General features: G+C 39.9%; 1 protein-coding gene across 1 annotated transcript; it reads right to left on the reverse strand.

Moving 5' to 3' along the window:
- Nucleotides 1-516: 516 nt before the first annotated feature.
- LOC148034115 (uncharacterized) lies at nucleotides 517-4,562 on the reverse strand. The gene is made up of 2 exons (XM_087682128.1): nucleotides 4,491-4,562; nucleotides 517-3,556 (listed from the first exon to the last, which is right to left on the reverse strand). The coding sequence occupies exon 2, from the start codon at nucleotides 3,428-3,430 to the stop codon at nucleotides 902-904; it is 2,529 nt and encodes an 842-aa protein (XP_087538254.1). The 5' UTR covers nucleotides 3,431-3,556; nucleotides 4,491-4,562; the 3' UTR covers nucleotides 517-901.
- Between the last annotated feature and the right edge of the window lie 8,075 nt (nucleotides 4,563-12,637).

Consider the following 12,637-nt stretch of genomic DNA (forward strand, 5'->3'; position numbering starts at 1 on the left):
TACAAGCACATGCTTGCAAAAGTGCCATAAGGAAAAGACATATACAAAAAAGGCTAAAATACATTGAATATGAGCACATGCTCGCAAAGGTGCCACTAGGAAAAAGATCATGATTTCTAAAATGGATTGAAAAGTTAATCATTTTTTGCTTCCTAAATTGTTTGAAATGGAATAAATATAAAAGTGTGAAGCTAGAGCATCATGGAGACAAAGACAATTGTGAATATTAGGCCTTAAGAAATCGACATGGTCAAATAATGATGCCTATATATTCCGAAGTGGCCAAACTTTTACAACCAAGTTACAATGCTTTACAAAAGCTTGAAGCTAGAGTACAATGGAGACAAAGACACAAAAACGGTTACTTAGGATTGACATTCTCTCATTCCAAGTGGACAATTTTACATACAAAGGTACAACGATTGGCCAAGGTTCACTTGTATATATGACAAGTGCCAAGCCTTAATGACCAAATTTGGTGTAAGATTAATATAAGAAAGTTTCGTAAAGCCCATCTACAGACTACGGTTCTACCTTTGCAGCTTCTCGTAATTCTAGAATATCACATTGTTTTGCGACGGTAAAATATCAATAGATAGGATGAACGTGGAACATATGTTGGAAGGGCACGGACATCCCCCCACCAAAAAGAAGGTTTGAGTCATCGACCTCCTGAGTAAACAAAGGTTTCTTTGTAGGCATTATAAAGTTTGTGTGATAACTATATGGGGTCTTCCTACCAAACCAAATCACTTGAAATGCGGAATTTTTCACCTCACCAGGATCATGTCGAGTAAAACCATGTTATATATCATTCAAATAAGAATACGTTAGATATACAATACAGGACCCTATGACGCTTACTACAGCATGTCCATGATGCCATTGTGTGATATCATGCTTACACTTGAGCAATTGCCCAGCTACATCTCTGTAAGTTGCTGCACGTTGAATCCTTGGCTGCTTCTACCTGGTATTCTGGCTCGAAACTCGGGCAGTCCTCCATTTCTTCTTGGAGCTGGGCAATTTTATAAGTGCTATGATAGGAATTATGTTTAAGGACAGCAGGAATGAGTTGAATAGGATGTTGTTTGAGGGAAAAGATTTTGGTTTTCAGACTCGCTGCAGCAGCTGGTCCATCACGCTGCCATTGATCATCCACATGAGCGAGATTGTACTGGAGGTGATCACTTTCAAGACTGCCTATCTCATGATCATCACATGAGGAGCTCGAGCAACTGGCAGTGTCGTGGTCATGAGTGTCATCCAGCTCATTATCCGGCCCAGAGGAAATACTTAATCTGACGTTGCTACCAGACGTTTGATGTAAGAGCTTGGTGCATTGCTTTTGCAATGCCATGATCTCTAGGGATTTGCGAGAGTTCTCTTCCAGAAGCTTGAGACTGGCCTTTACCACCTTCTGCATGATATTTCGGAGCTGCCCTGGATCGACATCAGCTTGTACTTGTTCTTGTGCTTCTTGTTGGACATGATCCACACTACACGTCGGTTTATGGTCAGTCGTTTTAGCTGGATCAAGGTCTTGGCTGTGTTGTTTCAGCACATACTGCAGAACCTGTGGCTGGGAGAGCTGTACCACAGGATTGCTAAGCGCCTTGTCGAGGTATTGAGGTCCTAACTTGCTGACATCCACGAGGCCCCACAATTGCTGCTTCATTTCATCGCCTTCGGCTAAATTTAGAGCTGCGTCAGCGATATCATATGGATGCCGATCACGATGCAGATGATGAAGATATTCTAGCTGCTGTGTGAATTCATGCAGATGTAGTACTGCAGGTTGTGGTGTTGTCGTTAGAAGCTTTTCGATGGCAACATAGAGAGAATCGTGTGATTTGCGTGATGAGGGAGGGAAGGATTGAATGAGATAAATGAAATGACGGGCAGAGACGCTGGCAGATTGGACGAAGCTCCACAGGCAGGCGTCCACTTCCACGGCCACCTCCTCCAGCTCTGTCTCCGTCAACTGTGCCTGGACCTTGCGGAAATGTCCCACCAATGATAGCAACACACGTGGCTCGAACTTGTAACTCAGCAAGTAGTCATCTAGCTCGTGCAGGCTTCCCCCGATCCGGCGCTCCAGGAAGTCACTGACCAGCTCAAGCCGGCTCCAAAACCGATCTAAGCTGCTGATCTCCTTAATGCTGCACTCGTCAATATGTCGACTGTCTTGAGTAGTACTGTTGCTGTTCCCCCTCCAGCTTCTTTGATGATCACCCTCATCTACATGATCAGGATGATCCGTACTGGCGGCGGCCGCTATAGCTTGTTGTAAATCCCGCATACAGGCCCCAGCTTGGTGTAGAAGGCAGCACCAATACTGCGACGCCAATTCCAACCACGGCCGATCGCTGGTGACGCTTTTCTCTAGCATCCTCGCCAAACAGATCACCAGCCAGTACCTTGCCCTTCTGCTTTTGCACTCCGTGGCCGCGATGGTGCTCTCCAGCCACCCCTTCACATTCCTCCCCTGCCTGCACTTCAAGTTGAGATTCACTTCCGCGCCCACCAGGTCCTCGATGATCTTTTCCACAAACTCATCCTGTAGAGAGCATGTCCTAACCAGGATGTCCGTCAGCGTCTGCGAATTAGCAGGTGAGGCGCTCTGCCATCTACTACCACTACCACTACCACTAGTGCTACTGTACATATTATTAGCGGAGCTAGCCGTAGTCGAGGGGGCCGTACTTTCGTACTGGCTACTAGAGCTGTTCGTGACGACGTTGCTGCAGCAGCTGGCCGGGGCAGCGGCGCATGATGATGACGCGAGAGCGATCATGGGTGCAGAGAGGTACTTGGTGGCAAGGAAAGCTTTGGCACAGGCCGCCGAGATGATTTTCAGGCACCTCGTTTCCACATATTCATCCACGGCCGGGGATCCGCAACGCTTATGCTGCAGCAGGAAAGCTATGCAGTCCTTCCAGTGACTGAACACATTGGCATATAGAAACTTGTCGGTGCTATCCAGCAGCTCTGCCATGCCCAGATACTCTGCCACTGCCCGAATTTGCGACACATTCTGTAGAGTGAAGTTGGGCCTAATTAGGTAGCAGAAGTCCGCAGCCACAGAGAAGGCCTTTGCGCCTGCACCCACCAATTGCAATCTCACTCTCTTCCGGCTCCTGTCTCCACGAGCAGCTGCCGCGCCGTCCTCATCCTCATCATAAAATCCAATATGGCCCTTACACTTAGTTATACTGCAGCTGAGCGTTCGGAAGAAGAGGCTGGCATTGAGCAACGGAAGCATGTGCAAATAGAACTCTTGCCCCTCCACCTCCACGATCAGGTCACTGAATTCCCCAGTCTGTCTCACTCTTTGGAGCCATCCGCTGAAGTTACTTACAGTACCGTCATCTCCCACTTCCTGAATATCGTTTTTTGCACCTTTTGTAGCCATACACTTAACAAACATCTTCAGAACAGATCAAAGGATGCCCAAGCCTCAAGACAAGGCGCTGGAGCCTGGCTTGCTATTGGGCGCTTGCATGAAAGGACACATGAGTACTGAAACTTTGGCCGCCTTCTACATACCTGCTGCCTGCACAATCATGTCTCCAACCATCAAAATTAGTCCATTCGAATTTGAAAATTGACACCCAGCATTGGAATTTGGGCTCCAACAGAAAACGACGCTTCGATCACTTTCGTAGGGTCTCAAAGTTATAAGACACCCATGTCACACGCAGAAAGTAAATTGTAGGTGCACTCTTCTTCGTGCAAATAAATATTCTATCTACTATCTCTCTGAAGATGTAAGGCCCAAGCCCAAGGTTTGAACTCACACACCTATAATCATCTCAACCAGACTCGCATTAACTAAACTACGTTGACCACGCCGAGGTCAATTGATCTGGGCGTGACCGACCCACAATCAAACCAGTATGTTGTGATGATACCCTTAATACATGACACTTTTTTAAAACCCTCCTACTTACTATATACGAGGAGATCACTTAAGTTACAAAATTTTTGAAATAGTCTAGTTATTACTTGTGTGGAGAAAATCTCAAGTTATCCAAGTTTATTATCATAGGCTTTAGCTATGAATTTCTAAGATTTTAACGTCATGCAAGCTGTAAAATTGTGTGTGTGTGTTAGTGTTGATATATTTCAACGCATATAAGTATCTGCTTGACTATTTTTAAAGCCTTCTCCTAATACCTATAGGCTATCGACACCTTACCCTGAACTTTAAGGTGTGATTTGAAACCCAAAATGGCCATATCTGATTCGGCAGGGATACACAATAAATAACTGGGATCTCTATAGAGCTGCAAGCGCCCCCCCCATCCCTCGGAGAATAGCGCTGCTAGTCCTCATGTCCTTATGTAGACAAGCTAAATGTTAAACGTTTCCCCGAGTCCCATCCACCTTCCAAATTCATCAGACTCCTACTTTGAAATGAGGTCAGGAAATAGAGCGATGAGGACTCAGAAGTCGGGACTGATCGTGTCTGCAGGAGCTGCACTAACCTGGAAGCTTTCCTAACTTGTAAGTAGAATCAATAGAGAAGTCTCCTGATCTCTCGACGACGAACACTCTGGAGTTTGTAGGTTCTTAAAAGAAGAGACGGCCCGATATATTTATTCAGAAAGGCAATATCCCTGGAGTAGAGGAAGTTGGATGGATGATGGACCTGAGTAGTGGGCACAATGTCCTGCTCTAATAAGAGCTAGGTCGTCTTTCTTTATGATGTACCTTTGGTAGGGAAGGGAAGGCGGTGTGCGATGATGACATCAAAACAGATCATGATCGCAGTCCAGCCTCAGTACTTACTACTCACCATCGAGCTGCCGGCGAGGATAGACTTTTCCTAGCTCTGTTATTTGTCGCCACGTGGACAACGCTAAGGCGTTGTATAATGCGCGCTCCCTGCTATTGGCCGGCCGGCGGGCGGGAATATTATAGCACCTCAATTCCTTGTACCGTCAGAGAATTGCTGCGGGCCGAAGTTCTTAGAGAACGCAGACCCACAAGAGATCGACCTCTTAGATGTCAAACACGCCAAGTTGGCATGCCTTCTTTCTTTCTTTCTTGTTAAATTTATAGTCACCTTGAATTGGAAATTCATGTAGAGACCAAATGTGTGGCAGCACTCTTCTCACTATACCCATACATTCTGAAAATCATTGTGCACTTTAATATTAGAGCACGAGACAATCTCCCCTTGAGTCACAGAGTCGAGTGAGGGTTTGAATCTAAGGAATGAAGCTTTAAATTGGGTGGCTTTCACGCATAATCTTCATTTATCGTTAGAAATCTTTGCATTTAGATACTCAAAGATAGATGCATTGATAAATGTTTTTTAAAAATGTGAAATACGAATACATATTAATTGAAAATGTTTGCATCAAAGATGAATATGGGGATTCAACCCACTCAAAATGCTCATTTTGTCTTGGCAAGCTGCTACCTATAGGAAATCTTGAAAACATGGGCTTTTTTCCTCAAAATCTTGAAGATTCCTAAAAATTATTTTCAATATAACTTACTTGTAGCAAGAAAATGCCACTTTTGTTGCAATCTAGACCCGTACAAAAAATTCAATTTCTCATCAATGAGAAAGATTAAGAAGAGATAGATTAGGGAAAAGTGATCTTTGCATTTAGACATACAAAGATAGATGTATTGATAAATGATTTTTAAATACAAAATATGAATATATATTAATTGAAAATATTTACATCAAATATGAATACATGGATTCAACCCACTCAAAATGCTCATTCTCTCTTGGCAAACTACCTATAGATCATCTTGAAAACATGGGCTTTTTTCTCAAATTGAAGATTTCTAAATAGTCTTTTTTACAATGCTTAACTACATCATTGATAGCAATTTTCAACTTCTTCATCATCAAAACTTTGTTTCTATTTGCCCAAATATGCTTCATTGCTAGAGCTCCTCTAACTACATCATAACTTCAAAGTCTCTTCACCCACTCCTCCTCCATCTCCAAACAACACTATTCTCATTTTAACCATACCATTCAAACTTGCCTCCTTGAACCATTCTTTCATATTTTTACAAATGAGCCTTCAGTCTTTGCAACACTAAAATAGGTGTTTAATTGTTTTCCTATTCACAATACATCATGCATAGTTGGGGTTGACCTTGATCACCTTGACAATTCCATCTTTAGTGGGTAAGTTTCTTCCCATAACTTTTCACAATAATAAATTGAGCATTCTACTTGGGGTGGCCCTCCATGCCTTTATCATTCTCATATTCCATGTGCCTAGCACAGTTCAAGGGTAGTTTTCTCTCCATGATCCACTAACTTTAATGGAAACTTCCATCGATGTACTAGGGAATTCCTTCATGTTCTTCATTTTGATGTCAATGTCCCTTTATGGTTGGTTAGGAAATGTCATACATCTATAGACTCAATCTTGGTAGATGGTGACCAATCATGTCTCTTTTTCTACATAATAATCTCCACCACCTTCTTTCTTTATTTTGTAGGTTAAATTTAGCTACAATTTCCTCCACTTTCATTATCTTTTCCTAGAAATTATTGAGACATTATCTATCTAGGCATTCCCTTCTCTTACATTTTCTTCGGTATCTTGGCTATCTTGGCGCACTTATCAATGGGAGATATCCCATCCTCAAACACTTGGAAAAATGTCATTAGGAAAAAATGAACTCTCTTTTGGGTTTTTTAGTTGCCCCCTCCCCTCCCTACCATCTCTCCCACCTCCCCTTGAAAGCTTGGGGAAATCTCATTCGGAAAAAAAATGTTCTCTAACATTTTATTTGCCATCATCATGGCATATCTATCAATGGGAGATATCCCATCCTTGAAAGCTTCAAGAAAAATCATTGGGAAAAAATTGAACTCTCTTTTGGGCATTTTAGTCGCCTCTTCCCCTCCCCCCTTCCCCCCCCCCCCCCCCCCTCCCCCCCCGGTCCAAACACCCCAACATAAAGAAAAGTAGAGAGAATAATGGTAAAATAATCAATTCTCTCTCTACTTTTCCAATCTTGTTTTTCCTTTTTGATATTATCCACATAGGATTTACTCAAATTCCCTTTCTCTTCACATTCATCAATAGCCCCTTTTCAACCAAATTTTATATTGGGATAGAGATTAGTTACGGAAGTGACATACTTGATTTTCAATGTAAAATGATTATTAGATGTAGAGTAATTTATTTTTAGATCAAAAAAATAATTAGGAGTCACTTTTAAAAGTCTTTAAATTTTTATATTTAATCTTTTTGTCATGAAAAAAACGTGTTGATCTTTTTTTTTGTTATTTAGAAATTAATTTGGAGGTAAAATTGAATTTTCTAAAATCTAGAAACCCTTGGACATCCCTTCTCTAGTCTACTTCATTCCACCACTCTCTCATTGCTCTCTCATTGCTCTATTGCCAACCTCTTCTTTGTATTATATCTATCCTACCTTGACGCACTAGAATACATATTTCCCTTGACCTCTCTTGCTCACCATCACTCAACAATATCTAATCTATGCAATGTATATGTGTATGTGCACTATACCTTCATACTTAACTATTCTATTTCCATTGACATCTTTGTGTATCTATCTGTCTAATCTTTATACACTAAGCTACTTGATTTCCTTTGACATCTTTTTGTATCTCTCTATACCTCTTCAATCTACCTCCATAGACATAAAACCCCCTATTTCCATTAACATCTCTCTATGTGTTTATTTGCACCTTTATAGACTCAAGCATCTTGATACCATTAATATCGTTGTGTGTCTATATGTGCCTCTCTAGTCTATCTCCATAGACATCAAACCCCCTATTTTCATTATCATTGTTAGGATAGAAGTATAGTAGGATCAGATATTTGTTATAAAGAGAGACGAATATATAACATATGGACAAAAGAATCTCATAATGATCCTCATTGTGTAAACATCACATATATAAGGAAATGGGGCTTATCTACCCCATTCAATGTATCATGCATATATATAACTACAAGTAACGAAATAAACAACTACTATTCAGTCTACTTTTCATACTCTCTCTATCTCTCTCCATACATTGTGCACAGTATCTTCTCATCATCTTATCTTCTGGCATATCATTTTTAGTTCATGGTACCAAAGCACCAATTGTAGTTGTCTAGCCCATCAGTTTTTCCCCACTGTTTTGAAAAACAAAAATTTCCTATTCTCTTATCTCTTTTTATTCTCATTACTTATCTAATCCAATGGCTCTCATCAATGCCACTTCTTCCAATAACCACCACATCAAGATAGACAAAATCAATGGCAATAATTATCAAGTTTGAAAGTTGAGGCTGGAACTCCACCTATCTCAAGCCAACCTCTCAAACATCATCAATGGCAAAGAAAACTGCTTTAAATAACAAGGAATAAACCAAGATGATTAAATGCAAAAAATGCAACTGCAAGGATGGAGATCCTAATCCATTGTGAAGATCATCAAGTACAACTGGTAAAAACAACACCCATTGCAAAAGATATTTGGGATTTCTTCAAAAATACCTACGAGCATGCAATATTATATATAAAATGACCATATTTAGAAAATTAGCCACTACCACTATGCATGAAGATCAATTTACCATCAAGTTCTTGGAGGAGTGATAGTCCTTGTTGAATGGAACTATAAAATCTAGTTTAGTCATTTTTGAAGAACTACAAGCTATGTTTATTCTCTCCTCTTTGTCTCTATCCTAGAGATCCTTCATCACCACCACTCAAACCTCCACTCATAGCTAAAGCTTCAACCTCTCATCAATAGAAACAAGCAAGAACATGTCATGAGGGAGACTTTTTCAACTTCCTCTATCTAAGAAGCCAAAGCTAGACTACCATGGAATTATCTATAATCCAAAATATCTTCACAAAAGGCCTCACAACTTTCATCAAAAGCCCAAAATCTCTCCTAACCCTAACTTCAAAGGAATCCTTGGCAATCCTCATCACATCCTCATGAGGTAAGTTAGAGTATTCATGGCTTCACTGAGGAGAAGAGAATTCGAGGTGGAACGAGATGGAGTGAAGAGTTATCCTAGACAAACAATTAGAAAACTTCATGGATTTAAAGTGCTAAAGTAAGCTTGGCCTTACACAACCCATAATTGCATAAATCTCTATCTTATTATTGTAATATGAAGGGTGAAGCTCGAATGAAACCAAAAGCAACCAGAAGTAAGAGAGATGCAAGCTATGATAGATGGAGTAAGAGAGTAAGAGACAAAGGCACAAAATGTGGAAACTCCAACAATCACAATGTGTGATCAGCCTTCCCTTATTCAATAATCATTGAAAGAATAAAGTATAAAGTGAGTGATGGGTGCCTACCAGTAGTCACAGTGTGTGTAGTAAATGTAGGGCGATGTAAGCACATATCTTTATCTCCAACAACCTCCCACTTAAAGGTGAATGTGTCTCGAGTGAGGAGAGAATAAGAAAAAAGTGGCAAAGTACAATAGGATGAGGAATAGACATCATCTCATCCTATGCCTATCATCTTCCTAAGTAAGGCAAAATGTTTTATTGAGAGACTTTTAGTGAGCAAACTTATAGGATTCTTATCAAAAGCTTAACAGACTTTGTCCTCTACCACCTCCCTAATGAAGTAATAGTGCACCTCAATGTGCTTTGTCTTCACATAGAAGTCCAGATTCTTGGCCAACTGAATAGCACTCATAGAATATGAATGCAATGTAGAAGTAATAGTAATACCAAGGTCTACTACTAGACAACCTAACCATAGGGTCTCCTTGCAAGCCTCAATGGCTACAATATACTCTACCTCAACAGTATATTGCAAGCCTCAATGGTTGCAATATACTCTACCTCAATAGTAGATAAGGCCATGTATTTTTTAAGCATGAACATCTATGAAACAACACCTCCAACAAAAGTGAAGATATACCTAGAGATGGACGCTTCCTACTATCTCCATATCTTGCATAGTTAGAGTCTAGTGTAATCCACAAATGTAGTATCCATGCTATCATAGAAAATGCACATATTTGCAGTGCTTTTTAAGTACCTCATGATATCCTTCATGAAATCCCAATATTGTTGGCCAGGTGTATCCATATAGCATACCACAACTCCCACTCTAAATGCTATGTCAAGGCGAGTGGCTATCATGGCATACATCAAACAGCCCAGTGTAGATCCATAAGGGATCTTGGCCATCTTAGCCTTCTACTCATCCGAATCAAACTAACTAGCATTCATATGGAAATGTAAAGGATAGCCAATAGGCTTAACATCCTGTGTATGGCATTGCTCAAGCACCTTCTGTATATGTATGCCTACTATGATAAGTAAAGGAGTCCCTTAGAGCGATCACACGTGATATGTACACCAAGAATATGTAAGGCCTATCCTATGTCCTTTATCTTAAAGCTCTTTTTGAGTTGAGTCTTCAAAGAATCCATCATGAGCTCTCCCAACAGTCAATATATCATGGACATAAAGTACCAAGATAATAAGGCTATCATTATGGGCCTTCCTCGTATATAGACACAGATCCATATTACTATGAATATATCCCTATGAATGCATAAAAGTATCAAACATATGGTACCATTTATTAGGTCTCTACTTAAGGTCACAACAAAGGCTCTTTTTCAACTTGCACACCAAGTGTTGCATGCCCTTTTTCATAAAGTCCTTAGGCTATTGCATATAGATATCCTTATATGAGTCCCATGCAGAAATGCCATTTTTCCCTCTATCTGATAAAGATCTAGATTTAACTATGTAACTAAGGTTAAAATTAAGTGTAGAGTAGTCATCTTGACTACAATAGAAAAAAATTTATCAAAGTATTCACCATGCTCCAACTTAAAACCCTTAGCAACCAATCTAGTCTTATATGTTAGTTGGGGTTCTAAGGGGTACTCTTCAACTTGTACACTCACTTGCATAGCAATGGATGTTTTTCACATGTAGAGGAACCAAATCCCATGAATGATTTTTCTATAGTGAATAAAACACAAATTGCATGGCCCCCTTTCAAAAGTGACTATCACCTCTATACACGGCCTCCTTCTAAGTAAGGGGCTCACCAAGATTTGTCACTATAACATAGTCCATGGAGGGTGCAAATAGATCGGGCTAATATTTAACTCTAGTAGACCATCTCAAAATAGGCTTTGGGGCCAATACATCCTAACTAACATCATGATCATGTACCACTAGAAGATTAGTTGCATGTTGTCTAGTTGGCTATACAATAATAGGAGACTCCTCCTAAAAGACTACCCTGCTTACCTCAACTACCTACTCATTCTACTTATGCATCTTCTCCTTATGAAAAATAACATCATGGCTGTGGATGCCCTTCCAAGCATGTGGATCCTAGAAGTGATATCCCATCGCATTTTATATCCATAACCAAGAAATATGCATTTCACAAACTTAGGATCTAGCTTATTACATTTGTCCTTGGGTGCATGATAGAAATAATCACATCCAAAGTCTCTAAGATACGCATGTGAGGGAGGCTTTTCAGACCATATATCCTTGATAACCTAACAACCAATAGTAGTGTATGGGGATCCGTTTATTAAATCTATGGCAATAGTAACTATTTCAATCCAAAAATATTATGCTAAGCTTACCTGACTAAGCATACTACCTGACTCTTTCTTAAATGGTTCTATTTATGGACTTTACAATAACTTTCTAGGATGGGATATATGTGGCGATCAAATGATATACTCAAATAATTTACAAACATGCTCACTCACATTGTCAGACCTTGGGCATTTCAACTTATACCTAGACTGATTTTCAATAAGAGCAAGCCAACACCAAAATGTAGATAAGGCATCCAATTTTTGCTTAATAGGATATGTTCAAATCTTATACGAATAATCATTAATGAACATAATAAAGTACTTTGCACCACCCAATAACTGATAAGGCATTGGACTACATACATTAGAATGCACAAGAGCTAAAGACTCACCCATGCATATAATGCCTGACTTCTTATGAGAATTGCATGTCTACCTATCATAAAGACAATGGTCACAAGAATCAAAACATTTGTAATCAAGATGTGGTCCAAGATACTACGAAGAACTAAGCATTTTCTTCAAGGACATGTGCCCAAGTTGACAATGCCATAAAGATACATGTGGTACGTCAACTATAGCCAAAACATGGTCAAGAGATCCACATACAAATAAAGGATAGAGGCTACAAGCCTTGGCACCTTGAGCAAAGATAAGACTCCCATGAATAATCTTCTATGCATAATCACCAAAATATACATAATAGCCTACATCATCCAATTATCCAGTGATAGAAGGCTTTTTGCCAAAGCTTGAGTCAAAGTCGATATATGACATACATTATGTAGAGTAGAAGAGTTGCTTGAAGGAAACTACAGCCATACATTCCCAATGCCAATAATATCCAATGTTAGTATCATAGAATTAGTCATGTTGCGATAGGACTGAAACCAATCCCTATATAGGATTATGTGAAAAGAAGCCCCCAAATTAAAAAACCAACACTAAGAGTATGTAGATGAAGCATTGGCCAACTGAGAAGCATCAAGAGAGAAAGCTACTAAGATGTACTCATCCTCTGACTCATGCTACAATACATTTATATCTTCACTTTTTACACTAGA

The sequence above is a fragment of the Lygodium microphyllum genome, chromosome 7, assembly GCF_053477565.2.
Source record: "Lygodium microphyllum isolate KBCC chromosome 7, Lygodium_microphyllum_v1.1.10, whole genome shotgun sequence".
In the NCBI taxonomy this organism is placed as follows: domain Eukaryota; kingdom Viridiplantae; phylum Streptophyta; class Polypodiopsida; order Schizaeales; family Lygodiaceae; genus Lygodium; species Lygodium microphyllum.